Below are 17,768 nucleotides of genomic sequence, written 5' to 3'. Positions count from 1 at the left end.
GAACTGCAGAAGTACAGATCACATCTGCTGGTACAAACATAAGTAACTGGCAATGCCCACAAATTCTGCTCTAAAGTATGTGGGTAAGCAAGTCTGATAGTCTTTTGCAGGCTAATGGCTTAAAAAACTTGCCAGCAGATCATATACTAGAAACATGCCACGGCTTGTGATACAACGGCAGGTGTGTTCTTGCCCATAACTGAAATGCACCTATTCAGGCAGAGTTTGAAATTTACAAGTTCAGACAAAGAGATCTTCTTCAGGTTGTGACAAAGGCAACAAAAGAATGGAAATATCTTAGTAGACATCTCTTTTTTTTTTTTTTTTTCTTTATGAACAACCTGTTTAATGAATGTTGTTTCTCACTTAAAGCTCCACTTTATGAACAGGCAGTCATTCTTAACATAGAAGATTATGAAAGTCCCTTTGCCACCAGACATTCAGATCCTTGTTTGGCTGGTGTTCTACTAGACCGATCAACAGTTGGGCACATAATATTCCCTGGCACTTCTCTAAAGAAGTTTTGCAGTTAGAAATAAAACTTGCAGTTTTAAGAAGTTGGACACTCTCCATTGCCTGCTGTTGACCTACATGGGCTATCAATGCATTCAGGCAAGTTTTCACAGTAAACAAGCTCCCAGCGGAATGTAATATGAAATACAAAAATCTCCGTCCGTCTTCCAATCCCGATACCTGAGAACTCATGAGATTATAATCTTAGGGTTTATAATCTATTCTGTCTCTTCCTTGGGGATCATTAATATATTAAGAAACTCAAATACTCCTGAGAAACCATACCAAGAAAATACATACACAGAAAACTATCATGCCTACCAAGTAAAGGAATACTCTGGTGGCTGAACATACACCTGGATAAAACTGTTCTCCAGAAGAAACCACTTCTTTGGTACAATTTTCTCATTCCTAGTTTTATGGTCTTTCAGAAAAACTAATAGAATTGTCAAAGGCAACATGGTAATGTGGAAGCACAGTGAACTGTAGGCTTCTTTGATGAGTTGTCAGATGCGTCTGTAGGGGAGAAGTAAAGGGAAAATGGGTGAAAGGGGAAGAACAATGTCTGTAGATTCTATAATGATATGAGGAGATGCTATGGTGGAAAAGAGAAATAGAAGGAGAGGATTTAGAGAAGAGCAGAGAACAAACTCTTCTCCGCTATTTCTGTCCCTTTGAAGGCTCCCTGGAATATCTCAGCCCCTGCCAAGCTGCAAAACCCAGCTGACCCGCAGTGATCTAGTGGGTCCCCCAGTACCTGTGCAGGACTCTTACTTCTGGTCCCAGGGCTCTGAACATTGCAAGCACGGCTCTGATTAGACATCAGTTGTATGATCACACATGCATCAAATAGCAGTTAATATTGTCTGCGCTTAAAGGGGGAAGAAATCAGCTTGAATAGGACTGACAGGGATGAAGGGAAGACCCAAGGTGGATGGCTCTGTCTTGTTTTTGCCAAGCTGATATGATGATGAGGAAGCAGCAAGGCAACCGTTGTTGTAGGAAAGGCCCACACCTTGAAACTTCAACCCTAGGCAAGAATCAGAGAGGCTCTCCAGGAAAGCAGTTCCATTTCCCCAGCTATAAGCACAACGGTCTGTTGTGCCCTGGCCTGTTTCAATGCCTGCCAGAGCCTCAGGTCTGCTATGGCTCATTTTCAGTGCTCTTCAGGGCAATGTAGATTTCAATAAGGCTAATAATTAGCTTAATGAGGCTAAATAATTAGTCTAATAAAGCTAAACTACTGGTTGGAATAACCAAAAAATTCTCTTGGAAGGCGGAAGGAAGAAGTATATTGACATGAAATAAGCAAAATACCTGATAAAAGAAAATTCACTTTACCATCAGCACTCAGCATCTCACATTCTAGTACACTAGGTACTATGCACATGGGTAAGAAGACAACCACCTCTTGAAAGAGCTTAAAACAAAGCCAACAGGCAAAAACTGTGAGGAACACAGCAAAAACATGAACACATTTCAATACATTTGTTTCTCATGCCTGTGGTTCCTCATTACCTTGGTCACAGCACCTTTGGTTTCAGAATGTCGAGTTCAAGCCTAAGTTCTGTAGGTTAGCTTAAGAGTTACAGTGCTGCAGCATGCAATTTCACTTATTAATTGCTCATTCCTTGTTATGGCCTCTCTTGCGATTTTGCTTCTATCACTGCTCTTAAAGGTAATTCAGCAGCGTGCTAAACAGCCAAAAATATCATTATCTGTCTTGCAGGCAAGGGGTATATTTTTAGAGGAGCATAAACTTGATTTTCAGTGATACTGGATACCTGCAGCTCTTACTGGCTTCAAATGATATTTTGGGCACTACCACCTCAGAAAACTCAAGCTTTCCATACAAACAACTGGAATTCACCCCCAAAACAGAACAGTTTCCACACAGAGAAAAAAGTATTCTGGTCAGATTTAGAGAAAACCTTGTGTTGCACTTATACCAGAAATGGATGACAAGTTTCAAAGCTGTTTTTAGGAGGGCTTGGAAGGGAAATAAGCAATCAGTGAGATAACTCACTGCTACACATGAACCAGCTAATGCATGAAGATAACAGAGGCAAGAAACGTTGTCAAGTCTCTAAAGTGGTATATCAAGTAACATTTGGTCTGGATAAGAGATTAGTTTTAAATTCCACCTCATCCTAACTTTAACAACACTAATTAAAAAAACCCAAATCCTACAAATTACTGATCATCGGCTCCAACAGTGACAGAAGGAACTAGCTCTTAGACCATGTCCAGATATTTTCAGCACCATATTGTCTTCTAAATGTGGTGGTGTTTACTATATACCTTTCGCTACGGCTATCACCAAGCATTATTAGAAGTGAGTCAGGGACTGCACATTTGCTAGCGCAGATCTACCTTCACCATTCCAAAGGAAACAATTCCATAACGACAGATTAGTGAGAATGCAAGAATAAAGGCATTCTTGTTTTTTATAGATATATCTGTTTTCAAAAAGGAATTCAGTTTATTATTCAAACTATTTTTGTTGAAGTTTAGCAGCAGATAGACAAAACTAGCTGGAGGGTTACTTTCAAGTAGATCCAGTGTTCCACTCCTCTCCTGGCAGAAAAGAAAAGGAAAGTACCTTCAGGTTTTCAAGGCACAGATTGTGTATTTCTTGTGGTATGAACTAATTTCTTTTAACATTCAGCTGTGCAGCTCACCAATTCCCAGAACTGCCTGTTATAGTTTGCATTCTGAACAAAGCAAAGTACCTTCCCTTCCAGGGCTCTTTTGTCTTCTGAATGCATCCTCCTTGGTTGCATTTCATGTTACTGTGTTCTCACTGCTTCTCTATAAATGAACATATTAATCCTTAATTTTCTAGGTTTCTTGCTCCATTTGCCAAAGAAGCATTTTCCTCCTCTCAGAAGCTGCAGATGCAGATTACCACTGTGCCAGCTTCTTCCTGTCTGGAGTGGTCTGGCAAAAGGACTTAGTTCAGGAAAGTTCATAAACATGTATATTTTCTTTTCACTTCTACTATACTCCACAGCTGTCTCACTGTGTTCTTGTCACTTTTCTTTCGAGTACACTTATGAAAACCCATCACAGCAGCTAAGGTCTGCAGGGTTGGAAAGCTGACCTTCCCACACAAGAGGCAGAAATAGGAGAGGCAATCTTTCTCCCACTAAATAACAGTTCCTTCACAACTCTTTTACTGTTTGGGATATCCCTGAGAAAATGCAAAACCTGTTTTGGCTTGTTGCAGCATTCGCAATGATGGAGAAAAAGCTGTCAGGATTCACTTGTCAGCAGCTTAGGCAGTTGAAGAACTTCAGGTCCATTTGAAAATATTTCAGTTATTTGTATGCAGTAGACCTAAATGCAAGGGCATTAAAATCTGGCATGAAAGCCTACATGCATAGGATATGCTCCAGTCTGAAATAAGACAGGTATTGGTTGAGATAAGATGAAACAAAAACAGCTAGAAAGAAGTACAAGTGCAATACTGCTGGTGACTTCATGTTTAAAAACATGGCACATCAGTGTAGAGAAAACTAGTCTGCAGCATCCAATTAGAGCTGCTGCATTTTTCTAAGCTGTCTGGCTTAGTCTGCATCCAGGCAAAACTCAGCTTACAGAAATAGTATACTCCCTTTTTTATGTATCACTTCAGGAGAAAAGAAAAAAATAAAAACAAACAACAAAACACATAAAACCCCAAAACTGTTGCTATAGAGGTATCATCTACAGAGGTAGAAGGCCTAAAATGAAGCAAAGAATTCATGGAATCACCCTTCTAAATCTTCAGCTGCTCAATCTTGAAATATGGGGGAAGAAAACTGAAATGCATGTGAGTTAGCATGCAGTTGCATAAAGCTATCCATGAGATCAACTAGGACTCTAGGAATTTCCAAAGAAGTTGATCCACCACACCTGCTTTCTCCCTACCTATCGTGAAAATCAACCTTCAGACAGATAAGATTCCTTCTCCCTTTGAGTACTGCATCATCACAAAGAGCCCAGCACCCCCAAAACAGCACGAGAGATGAAGGAACTGGCACTTACTGCCACAGAGCATTTCCCATCAGCTTGATACTGCAATGCAGCTACAAGCAACAGGATCCAACTCATGTTCAATGAGCTCCAGCTCTATGTCTTATTTAACAATGGAACTGGTGCACTATGGAATCTCTAATTTAGATGTCCCATTATATACGCTGGTAAAAGCATATATATACACACACTGGTTATTCAGACATAATCTGGGGTTTGCCTCACACCTCCTGCAATGAAGCTACTGATACTTACCTATCATCACACATACAGGGCACTGCAAACCATCCTTGAAACAACTCATCAGCAACTGGTAGACTCTGTATTAAAACTGTAGCAGTATTAATATCTGATGTCTTCACAACAGCAAAGATTTACTTATTTTTTAAAAAACAGAAAAGTCTGAGAAAGCCATTATTTGTCACAGGATGATCCAAAGGCTGTTAATCTCCTGTCTACACCTTAAGAAAGAAGAGAGAAGAAAAATCTAATGTAAACAAGTGTTACTAGGGATAAAAAATTCAGACTGATGCTACATTAAGTTACTCGGGAGGCTGAGGTATCCAGCCATGGTCTTCAGTATAAAAGAAAATTATAGGGTCTATCAATTAGAGAAGCGGTGCTCTGAGCCTATGTGCTGGCACGCTTACAGTTTTTTTAATGTCTGGCAGGATGTTTTACAAACTAAACTCAGCAAGATGACAATTCCACCAGAAGGTGCTTCAGATGGTTTTGCTAATAATTTTGATCAGCTGAAATGGAGAAAAACATCACTTCGTTTATTTGGCTTTTCCAGAACCTGTCAAGTCTGAGCAGAACCACTAATTGCCCCCTTCTGCATCTCCCCCACCTTCTTCCAGAAAAGACACACTTCAATTTTATTTTTTTTTCTACAAGTATTCTGTATAATCAGCCTTTGTTCCCAAAACAAACTGGTCATTCTTTGTGCACTTCCTTTGCTAGAAGGAAGTGCCTTTTCTTGAGAATATTCATTGGAGGCTGGTACTGCTACTGCTGCAAACATGTAAGTGCTAACCACCATATATTGGCTTTTGTTTTAATAGCCTTTTAACCAACTTTGTTAATGGACTGAATGCAATTTAGATATGGAACTTGGCTAAAATGTAGCTTCAATTGGCTATTAAAATTTAAGAGCCAACTAAGATAGCTAATTACAAAAAAGCTCCAGTGATAATGCTAAGCAGAATTAGTAATAGCAAATGACAGTCTGTCTAGTCTTATTCCCAAAGGGAAAGAAACTCTTAACTGAGAAGTCAACCAGACAACGTGCAGAAAACCTAATTGCATTACTGGTATTATGGCATCCCAAATCTGGCAGCTCACTAGGACAAAACAGTGAGTAAAGTCTGTCAAACTACTCAGGAAAGCAACTGACCCCCTTCTTAGTGCTAGCTATAACAGACATCCGGAATTACGTTATCATTTTATATTAACTTATTAGGAAATATTCCTGTAAAAATTAGCAAAGCAGCACCATGTAAAAAATATCTTACACCCATCCTGAATTTGATTCTCTCTCCAGATATTTTAGATTTGGGGAAAAAAATATAAACAATCTGTCTGCAAAATGTTCAAGCACTAAAAGAAGCATTCTGTGCTTCATTATCAATATCCTCATTACACCATCAGCTGAAGTGCCGACTAGTTCTCCTGTGAAGATTTATCATGTATGGTGGCCACTTTGAAACATAGGTAGCGGAGTCTTTAACATTCCCTACTCAAGTGTCTCCCTGCTGTGCCTGTAAATGTCAGTCCAGTTTTTTCACGGCTGTGCGCACAGATTAGAAACAGCAGGAGAGCTTGGGAGTATGACTACAATACCAGTAAGGACACTTGTCTTCATGGCACTGCTCAAGTGATTCTTGGAATGCAGGACCCTGCTGTTTTCTAATATTTACACACAACTGGAGTCATCAAGAGCAGTAAATGCAGTCTAAAGGCAGCTTGCTTCTTTTGTGTTAGGGGCTTTACTTTCAAACAGGGATGTCAACAAATTCCTACTACACCCTCCACTTCTTATAAAGTGGTGTATTTCCCTATCCCTGTTTTGCAAAACAACACATGTGTGCAAGTACATACAGTATGCAATATGTACAGTAGTACTGCAGGGATTATCACAGCCTTCCTTCCACTTTGCTTATCCTGACCATCCCACACTTTAAAACATCATCACAGCTTACAGTGAGCCAAAGACATTCTTGCCTGCCAAGACTGTAGTTTTGCAGAGTCTGTTGTGAGCAAAGGCAAGCCCTGAAACAACATTCACCTAGGATGGAAAGCACCCTTTTTCTTCACAGAACGCTTGCCAGTACAAACTTTTTCCAGGACTTTTTTGGGGGTGGGAAGAGGCAGGGGTGGCTTACGAAATATGCACCTCAAAACATTTTTTCAAATATATGAAAATGTCTGTGTTTGCTGCATTTGGCTTTGGTAGTCTCAAAAGAAAACACACTCCTTGTAAACTTCAAAAGCAAAGAGAGAAAGTTTACTGGTAAATAAGTTACTAAAAAAATTAAAATGTCAAATAACTAAAGTACAAAAGAATGACATTAACTTTGAGTATGCAAGACAGCAAGAGAATACAACATGCTTTCCTGACAACAGTTCTTCAGAATACTGTAACACACTTTTTGAACAAAATGATTAAATGAAGTAATTAAAAAGATAGTTTCAGGAGTTTTAAAAATGAGAGGCTTTAGCAGTCCTATTTTTACATCTGAAACGAAAAGAATGCTATGCTTAAAGCCATCAGCCACACTTTGCTAATTGAGTCTATAGCAGTCAGAGTATAGCAGTCAGAGAAGAAAGAAGGCACTAGACCTTTTAAATATGTTATTCCAGTTTTATTTCAAAACAATGGATTCCCTTGTTTTCAAAACATAACCTCATCATTCATTCAACATTTTATGCTACAACGTATTTATTTCAGTAGCAATTCAGACATAAAATCAAGCAAGCAGAGCACTGGACATCCACACAAATACACCACCCACTGGCTCATGTGGATTCATTTTGGTTTGCCGAACTTCACAAAGCAGGCTCCCTGATAAGAATTATGTTCATGCCCTAACAATATTTTTTTTTTTGCAGTATCTAAATGTAAAGTAGTGGTATTTCACACCAAAATTAAATACTGCATTTTTTGACTTACAACTCTGAAAACAAGACTCAAAGACAGGCAAGGAAAGAAAGGTTTTGGAAGGTTACATGCTTCTCAACTATTAAAAAAAGGTAAGCCATTATTTTGTTATGAGAAGCACATGTGAGTCAAGCTTTCACCGGAACTAGACACTTTACAAAGTTATTAATTACAACTTTTCACTAACATAAGAAGAAAACGTGAGGGGGTGGCTGAGAATGGGCTTTGGGTTTTGGTTTGTTCTTTTCTTTGCCCTGGGCCCTATGTCTGAAATTCTGGTCTCCTCCTTTCCAGAGAATATCTGAATAATTGGAAAAGTGACACAAACACAAATACTATGAAAAAAAATATAATAAATTCACTACCAGTTATCCAAATAATTGTTTAAACATATTTTGTAACAAACTAGAATGCAAGGATGTGATTTTTGTCTTACGTTCTCTTTTTTTAATTCAACCACTTGAAAAATATTTAAAAGGTACCATTTCAGACTTTATCCTGGTGTACATCTAAATGACCCTCAATATGACTCCCTCAAAATTAGAAGAAATCAGATGCAACACCACTGTTCTTTATAAAGTACCCACAACGAAAGTAAATCAAGCTTTATTTCTACATTAAAAAGCAGAAAAAAAGCACTCTAGTTTGTCTTTAAGTTACGAATTTGTGTATATAAAGAAAACACATCCTCACTTTAAAGTTGGCAAAATTTTGCATTAGTATTTAAGTATTCATAAATTATGCAAATATTTTAATAAAACATCTATTCTTCAAAAAAGGTACAAACAACAGTTCATGTTTTTAGGATTCATCACTTTAAAAGGAAAGAATTAGATTCCAGTGCTACGGTAACTGATAAAAAAGACAACCCAGAGATAAGCTAAAGAGTAACTTAATTTGTTGCTCCATCTATAATTTACTTCTGGACTCTCCTTCTGGTTGCTGTGCCTTTCTTGGCTTTTGGTGAGGTCATCTTCTGGCTTCTGGTAGCTACTGCATCTGCAATTCAAACAACAAAAAAAGACAAGACTTTCTAAAAAATAAAATAACAGAAACAGATCAGAAGAAAATACGTATAGTCTTTAAGAAGACAGATCGACTCAAATCATGCATTTAGTTTTGACTGGAGGGCAGGTGGACACATGATAGGGACTCAGAAGAATTTACCACAACTTCTGGGCACAACATTTTTTCCTGAAAAACACGCTGTACAATTCAACTTCTCAAACAGTAGCATTACATACCTTTGAGCCAACTTAATAGCTCAGCTCCACTAAAGGATGAAGAATCAGATCCTCTTCAAAACCTAAACCCCTCCTTCCTCCCCATGCACCAACTTTTAGTTCCATGATCCTTCCCAGCATTAAGCCATTTTTGGTGCTCTTGAGCCCTTGTGCTAAACTGATCCAGCTCCACAGTCAGGCAAAGAACTTTTGTTTGGTCTAACAGTTTAGTGAGTTGCAGCATCTTGGACCATTCTGAATGAAGCATATACAAGGGGAGGTGGAAGGCACACAGGTAGAAAAGAGGAAGATTTTTGTTCGGCAGCGTTGAGCTGTTAAATCAGCTCAGCTATCAGTGCAACTTTACCTCCAGATTTCAAGTTATTATTTGGCAATAATTTATTGACAAGGGTAACAATCAGTGCCATCTAAGTAAGATTCCTAACAAACCTGGCGGGCAGGTTGTTCAAAAAGACCATACTCAAATGCAGCAATAAAAAAGTCCCCACACTTTGATTCTTCTCTGCCCACTAACAGGCAAAAGGGAAAAAAACCCCAACAAAACACCGCAGCTCATTTCTGTAAATCACATTCAACTGTAGTCACTTTGAGAAAAAATATTACTTACAATAAAAATTGCTACCATTTTCACAAATGCAGTAACAATAAAATTTTTTCATCTCTTGGCCACAGTATTATTGGGGTTTAATTTTTTTTTTTATCCTGATTTCCCCCTTGAAGTCAGTATGCCTAACTATTTAAGTTCTTGCTTGTAAATCTATATATAACTCTACAGTTCCTGTTAACCTCTTACTCCGGATTACTGACAAAGAAAAAAAGATAAAACTGAGTTTCATGGAAGTCTGTAAGAAAGAAGCTGCTTGCATAAGACAACGGCCTTTGAGCAGTATGAGTCACCGATTGTTCAAGCTCAATGAGTAAGTCTGGGGGAAAGTAAGAGGTAGAAAACAACACAAACCAAACCAGAACAGTTTTGAGCATACCCAAAGCCAAAACCACACCAAGAAAAAGCAACAAACTACTGCAAAGTTTTGCTTTAACGTTTGCTTAATTTTACATAACTTAATTTGCTCTGAAAATGTTGACTTGAAATTAAAAATACCAAAATTAGCTTTGAAGAATTCTAGTCTTGAAAATAAAATGGAGAATGAAAAAAGTCTTGTTCCTTTTTTGTCCAAAAGCACTTGCTGCATTCAACATATAACTATAAATAGATTGCCAGACAATACGTCTTTGATTAATAAATTGCTTTAAAAAAAGCCAAACAACGGATAGCTCTGGTGATAAGTCTCTCATTGAGCAGAGCAGCTTTATCAATGAAAAATATGTTCTGGCAAAACACACCACTGCCTCCCCTCCCCCAACTGCCATGTAAAAATCAAATCCATTATGGTACCCTTACATAGCTAAAAGATATACAAGCAGGTATCATAAACGGAAGTAGTAAATTAACGATGCAAATCATTCCTTCTCCCAGCTAAATTCTGGTTTATGTTCAAGAATTATTTTATAATTTTCAAAGTCACAAAAATATTTCAGCTACTATAACTGTGAATTCTAGCAATAGACATGTCTCCTGAGTTTTCAAATTGAGTATTCAGTGGTATGTAGGTCAAGCTATCCTATCAACTGCATGAGCTGTAACAGTTTTCCCCTCTCCACCCCTCCTGAGATTTTTTTTTCCTGGAATCTTTGTATTGCAACAGAAAGCAGAGAATGACCAAAGTTTTCTCTTCAAGAAAATACAATAACATGATCTTTTCCCCTTTCATTAATCTTCACTAGTTATGACTGTGAACTGTGATTTTTCTTCTCATCCAATCATAAGACTGTATAATGAAACACGGCAAAGACAGGTCAAGTTCATGGTTTATTATCACAAAGATGGTCAATATGAAAATGATGACCTTCAGCAGGAAAATACTATAGGTGCCTGCTTATAGAGAAAAAAAGAAATGAGTTACCAGATTTCCACATTTGTATTTCAAGAATGTAGTATTTCATGGTTGTCACAGACAATACAAGCAACTGCAGCTTACTAATTCCTCATTCAGTAAGAGCTTACCCATTTCTAGTTACCCATGTTGGAACATCAAAAAGGAGAAGACAGCTACCCTGTCTCTGATTTTTCCATTATGTTTATTGCATTAACGAATTGTTTTCAAGGCTTTTCTAAACAAACCACGATCATGGAGAATCTCTAAGTGAATCATAACAAAAAAAAAATCCTTGTCATGGTTCTTCTATTCATAATTTCAAACTTAAGCAGCAGGAAGACTCAAACTAAGTTAATTATGTTCAAGTCAGAATGACTGCTCTGAACCCATGTTTAGCTTCAAACTTTGCAGCTATTTCAAAACTAAAGGTCTTTTGTACCAAAAAGCTTGTCTATGTTTTCAAAATTAATTAGTTTGATAACATATACTGCCCCCTCCCCACAAACATTTCTTGTGGGAGAAACGTCAATTCTATTCCTGAAAACAGAAGTCCTGTGTGGGCAGCACCAAATGAGGACACAAAGCTATTACAAGGAAAGGAGAGAGTTTTTATAAAGCAGATTAAACTGAATTAGGTTGAAACAGCAATTCAAACGAGGAAGAATTATATAGGCAAAAATAAACCAGATGGTGTCACTGCACAGCTTGTTTTGAGACTGGAACAAAGTTCAGTAGAGGCATAAAGAGTCCCACAGGCTCTAGAGGAATTATTAGACTAGTTGACTGTGATATCTGATCCTCTCTGTGTAAATAATATCATAAAGCAACCTTACAAAAGAAGCCCAGCAGTACTATGTATAGTTTGGGGCTCTATCCTTCAAGAAAGTTCTGAGAAAAATGGAGGTAGGGGAAATACCAGGAGTCGTGATCATGGTTTCTAACTTTAGGGGAAAAATAAATTGAATTGAATTTAGCCAGTTTATCTGAAGAAAGGAAAAAACTAGAGAGAGATGTGATGTGCAAACGTGTACCACATGTGCAAAAGGTTGCTGCATAAAATGAGAGCAATTTTCATGCCCACAGTGGATAGGACAACTAATAAGCTTAAGGGAAATTTGTATTAGGTACTAAAAATATCAAAAGAAGATACTCAGCCTTATGAAACCCTTGTTACTAGTAAGGACAGTAAAATATTACAAGTGGTGTTGACCAGGGCTGTTTTAAAACCTTAATCATAGAGGTTTTAAGAGAAAATATTGGTATGTATCAAGATTAATACCCATGTAGACAGATAAGCCTGTCCTTAGGCTGGTGTATAGAGCAGATGACCTTTTGTCATCCCTTCTCCTCCTGTTTTCCAAATCTATACACATTGTTTTAGAAACACACATAAGTGGTGTAAGAGAAATAAAACTGTACTTGAATAAAAAAATGATATTTTATATGAAATGACAGAAGTTCCTTTGTAAAAATAAGCAGACACCAGAGACCCAAGTTTCCCACTAAATTGCCTGTTCTGATGGAAATTAAGACAGGGAGGTGATTCTAGCAAGAAAACACAGCTACTGAGCAGATGAAATCAGGTATGATTTAGGTGTCAATGGTGACTTCTAGGTTACATCATAGCTAGCATATTTGAAAACATACATTTTTAGACATACAGATTTTTAGACTCTAGGCAAACATCAGTAAGTGAAAAATATCTAGTAGCAGGCACGCTGGAGGTTAGCAGCTGCATCACTTGCATATGCTGAATTTACACCTGACAGAGACCGAGTACATGCCAGTCTGTATAACAGTTGAAGAGTTCCAGGAATTTTAGTTAAAACAGGCTCTTAAACTAGACTTGTAGTAATCATCATTAAAAAACACACCTAATACCTTTCACCCTCAAAAGAAGCATATGCACCCAAGTACACTGATCACACACCACCAGGTTTTCTTTCTTTAAAAAAAAAAAATAACCTAATATGTTTACACATGTGTATAATCTCACGCATACACTCTGCTGTATGTTTATCTCTTTAAGAAATAAAGGTCAGATTGGGGGTATTGGACCAGGTGCTGAAGAGTTCTCAAGTGGTTTCTGGAAGAGATGTTCTCAAGACCCCACACAGATGAAGCTAAATCATCATTTCTGTACTACAGCAGGACACTTAGCACAGAACTGACGTTTCTTTCATACTGGTAACTTCGTGCCGCATATACTGAACTGCCACAGTTAAGCTGAGAAGCGATGAAGTAGGAATGAGAGGATCACTGTGACCTAACACAACTCTCCCTAGTCAACTAGATATGATCTTGCATATGTCACTATATCAGATAAATTAATCGAAGAGTATGTTTCATTAATAGTTTAAGTAACTAATTGTGGACTTGTCACCTCCAAAGGAGACAAATTTAGGACACTGTTCTTCAAAATTCATCCATTGACCACAGCATCACCTTTTACTTGCAAAAGGTGCTTCAGTCATATTTCATCTGTCTCTGATGGTATCAAATAACAAAGTCATATTGCTGGATGGCTCTGTAAGAGACCCTTTTCCTTCAAAAGCCCCTTAAAAGGGTTCTACAATCATCAAACTGAAACAGGAAAACAAGAGAATAGAACCTATACAATTGCTATTTACATATGGAAGGAGTAAGAAAAAAAAATAGCATTGGAAGATTGAAGACTACGCTCAGCATCCAGCTGCAAACATCAAATGGGAACAGAAGCCAGGTTGTGCAGCTTTTAAGGAGAGTTAAGCATCACACTAGTCTACCATTCCCAAATCAGTTTGGGCAGTTTGAATATGGTGCCAAGAAAGAGCGACTTTTCTTTTAAGAAAATAAAATACGGAAGAGTATGTAGTCCTCTAACAAACCCTTTCCCAACTTGGCCAGGGAACACTGCACAGCTGATAAACCTTGTAGTATAACACTTCTTAACCAAGAAATTTTCAGTACTTTGAAGGCTGTTGAAGGAACAGCAAGGGCAAAAAATAGTAGTTTTGCTTATTTGGTATATTCTCAGTAGTTCCTTTCCTCTACAAAAAATCAGAAACATGATTCAGAAAAAAAGCAGAGACCAGAAGAATGCAAATATGGACTGGAACTCCAGGAAATATGATTGTGGGGTGGAGATGAGAGAGTGGAAAGTAAGTTTGAAGAGTTATGGGATGGGGTTTGGCTTTTGGTGTTCTGTTCCTTCAAGCCTTGTTTCCTACAACAAATGAAGCTGACATGTTTCAACATTATCATATGGAAAAACATCAGGACAAAAGAACGTATTGTTCAATGACTTTATGCCTTCTATTTCTTAAAGATAACATTGAATCTATGAGTGCTGCTTTAAAAATTTTAATATAGAATTGTTTGAGATAAAACTGATTTACTTCCATTTGCAAAAATTGCTTTACTGAAGACATTCCAAAACACAATTGTACATACACATATAAATCAGCAGTCACACGCAGCATGTGTTTAAAATATCCCTCTTCACCACCACAAAGCAATTTGAAGGAGCAACAAAAGTTTAATTCAAATGTATAACTTGCAATCTTGAAAAAGGTTAGTACCCTGTAAAAATCTGAGTCACTGCAGTACAGTTTTTCTCTCTTTCCTGTAGAAAAATTTCACTTGCAAATTTTATATCCGAGTTTGAATTGCAACACTTGTTCAGCATACTGCAATACATCTTCAGGTTACAGAAAAACAACAAAAAAGCAGACATCACTTTTATGCTTAAATGATTTAGTTCTACATGTAAAGTCATTATACAAAACCTTACTCCATGAAAAATTTTCCTCAGAAGGTTTTTTGGTTTGTTTGTTTTGTTTTAATACTTTTTTATTAGCAGCAAACACAAGACAGTCCTGTGAAGTGTAACAAGGAACTTAAACACATTTAAAATGTAAATACATTTAAATGCTAGAAGCATTCTGAAGACATTGTATAGAAATAAGCTTAAAATACTAAGGAAGACTAAGTAGAAAACTGTGTTCTAAGCAGAGACAGGAGTAAACAGGAATACTCCCATACATCTTGGACATTAATGTTGCTGCTTTATTATTATTAAGTGACACACGTTCAAGGTGCTTTTCAGTGAACGCGTCATTTGCAAATCGTCACAGAAAACCATTATTCAGGAAGAACCACAAAGATTTGTTTGGTATCTGATTTACTTTAACCTTCCTATCCATAATACTCCAAGATCTTTATACTTAAAAAGCACCTTCTACCACCCCTCTTCTACTTTAAATAGCTTTGCAAGATCCTCAAACAATTTTGGGGGAGGCCATAAAAAGACAGATCACTTCATATCGTGTTTGAATATACTTAATGCAAAATACAGAAGCAAGTTTGTCAATATTTCTGAGAACTGAGCGGAGTATTTCTCTGCTTTAAAACCCAAATCTTGATGTTAATTTCAAGATACAACACAGCAGCACATGCTTTTAATTTTAACTTCTAAAACCAGATCAGGTAACTCTCATACTAGAACATTTAACTTGCAACATTCCTGAGACAGGGAAGGGAAGGCTAAGAATGGCACAGAAAAGGACAGATCTTTAGGTGACTAGTCACAGAAATGGATACACTGTTGTAAAACTACTATCCACTTACTCCTGGAGCATATTACTGATAACAGCCAGTATCAACTCCTTCACAAGAAGGAAAAGATGAGTAACAGACAATTACAGCTACAGGTTTTGCTGAAAATGTCTGCATTAGGGTATAAAATTAAGAGGTAAAAATATCTACCTATAATGTGAGCACTGGTGTGGAGTAGAAAGACAAGTAACAAGTGGCGCCATAAACAAGCTCAAAAAACACCGTATGATTTGCCTTCTAAAGCTTGATGACAAGGCCAATAATTCTCTAAATATAAAAATGAGCCTAAGTGTAGATTTAATCCAACATTAAGGAATAAATCTTGCTTGAATAAAGAAGCCATGCAATGTAAATAAAAAAAGCTAAGTACTTATTAATTGAGTAATACTAATAAACCTCCATTTTGGAATGCCTTCTAACCAATCCATCAGTATAACCATTTTTTTCCTTGGAGCTCTTTACATAGTTTTTATTTATACTGCAAGAGTATTTAGTATTTTATTTATACTGCAAGTTTCCAGTTAAGGCCTTACCATGCTAGATGCTATTCAGCAATGCAGACACGCACAATTCCTACCCCTAGCAGCACTGACTATTAAAAAAAAAAAAAAAAGTCCTTTACAGAAATACAGTACTTTCATTACCATGATTACTTTAGTATTTCTCTATACTGTCCCAATTAACAAACTGCAAAATTGTTTTAAAAAAATCACAACAGAAAATAAAAAAGGCTGGTGTTAAAAATCCTATTCTAAAAAAATTCTGTATTTCTATAACCCAATCACCATCAATCCCACGACTGAAAAAAATCTGCCAGTGGTAGAGGTATTATCTCTATTGGTAGCTTTGAGCCTAGGATTACTTACAAATTCCCATTAAACTCTTCCAGCATTTATGCCATTTTCACCAAAGCTCCCTATACTAGCTGCCTATTCCATGCAAACTGATTAAAAATAAGCATATGAGTCTTATTAATATTACGCAGTACAAACCTGCAGAAGTGATGCTTAATATGTACAGTGTATGTCAAAATTTGTTATTCTGCTTTAATACCATCACATATAAGCCTGTATATTTTTACTATTATACATGAAGGCAGCTGATACACAAAATAGAGCTGTAACAGCATGAAAAAAGCTTCATTCAAATAAGCATCATTTCTTCTGATAGCATTTTTTCTGGTGGACAAACAGTGACTGATATAATACCTCAACATCATCCATATTACCTTAAAAGATACCTCTCAAAATTCCACCTTTCAGGAAAGAATACGGGTTCCAGTTACCAGAGGGGGGAAAAAAAAAAGAGGAAACTGATAACAGGCTAATTTAAATAAAAAATTATATCAGAATTCCACTAAATTTTGTTCATCTTATTTTGGAAGTACAACAGAGCTTGTTTCTTGAGAGCTTTCTAAAATTCTGTGTCTAGAGAGTCTAACACTCTTGCTTGACAGCTCCAGAAACACTGATGGCCAACATGACTGAAAAAAATGGCCTTCAGGGAACTCATCTGAAGCAGCCACTCTTCAGCTGAGAACAACCAGGGGGAGCAGAAGGAAAAAGCAAGAATTTCAAGATGCCTGTCCTTTCTTTTCTCAGTGCCATGCTTTCTTGCTCCTCCACCAAGCCTGGGGGCTCCCCAGCCTCAGCAGTGGCAGATTTCATTACTGACAGAGTCCCTGTAGCCACTGAGCACCCTGGTGTACTCAAACTGCTGCACAGCTGATTAGGGTCTTTTTGGGACAATTAATCTTTTGACTGGATTAGACAAACTGCATAGTCAGATGCAGTTAATACTGAGCAGCTGAGCAGCAAGAGGCTGCATGGCTGGCTCTTCTCACCAGTGCTGATAAGTCCAATAGCTAAATAACTAAACTTCAAGTTCTACAATTAAGAGGTATCAAGAAGTTATCCATTTCACTGGACAGTAAATTTCAGGATACTTTTTTAGTCACAGAACTAATTACATAACAGAGAAACAAGTCCATGGTAACATAAACTAGTCAGATTTGGAAACAGTTTTAAATATTTCTATAATAATCAGCCATTTTCAAATTGTCAAATGCATCAGAATCATAAGATTATGAAACAGTTGCACTTCCCTTCAACACAGATTTATGAATCATGTAGTAAGTGGTAAAGTTTTTAATTCCAAATCTGGAGAGAACCAAATGAGTAAGTGCATATATCACTTCTCACCTGAAATCATTTGATATACTCCCCTCACTTGGTATTCATTAAAATGGGTAGTACAAAAAGGTGAAGTTAGAACCATTTCACCTGTAATTCTATTGAATTG

The 17,768-nt window shown here is 37.2% G+C and overlaps 1 protein-coding gene and 1 long non-coding RNA gene across 4 annotated transcripts in view; both read right to left on the bottom strand.

Annotated features, from left to right (window-relative positions):
- LOC130152657 (uncharacterized) overlaps positions 1-3,932 on the bottom strand; it is a 37,850-nt gene extending 33,918 nt beyond the window's left edge. The window contains exon 1 of the long non-coding RNA XR_008823069.1: positions 3,060-3,932. This is a non-coding gene — a long non-coding RNA (uncharacterized LOC130152657). The remainder of the gene's footprint in view (positions 1-3,059) is intronic.
- A 3,082-nt stretch (positions 3,933-7,014) lies between these two features.
- Positions 7,015-17,768, bottom strand: part of VRK1 (VRK serine/threonine kinase 1) — a 37,820-nt gene continuing 27,066 nt past the window's right edge. For 2 of the 3 annotated variants that reach the window (XM_056346571.1, XM_056346570.1), the window contains exon 13: positions 7,015-8,689. In XM_056346571.1, coding sequence (XP_056202546.1) covers positions 8,607-8,689 — 83 coding nt within the window. In that variant the 3' untranslated portion in view covers positions 7,015-8,606. Of the gene's footprint in view, positions 8,720-17,768 lie in introns of all 3 variants that reach the window. The other variant, XM_056346572.1, reaches the window with a different exon arrangement.

This window comes from Falco biarmicus, chromosome 7 (genome assembly GCF_023638135.1).
Source record: "Falco biarmicus isolate bFalBia1 chromosome 7, bFalBia1.pri, whole genome shotgun sequence".
NCBI classification, from domain to species: domain Eukaryota; kingdom Metazoa; phylum Chordata; class Aves; order Falconiformes; family Falconidae; genus Falco; species Falco biarmicus.
Note: the sequence above shows the minus strand (reverse complement) of the source record. Positions and strands in the feature narration are given on the sequence as shown.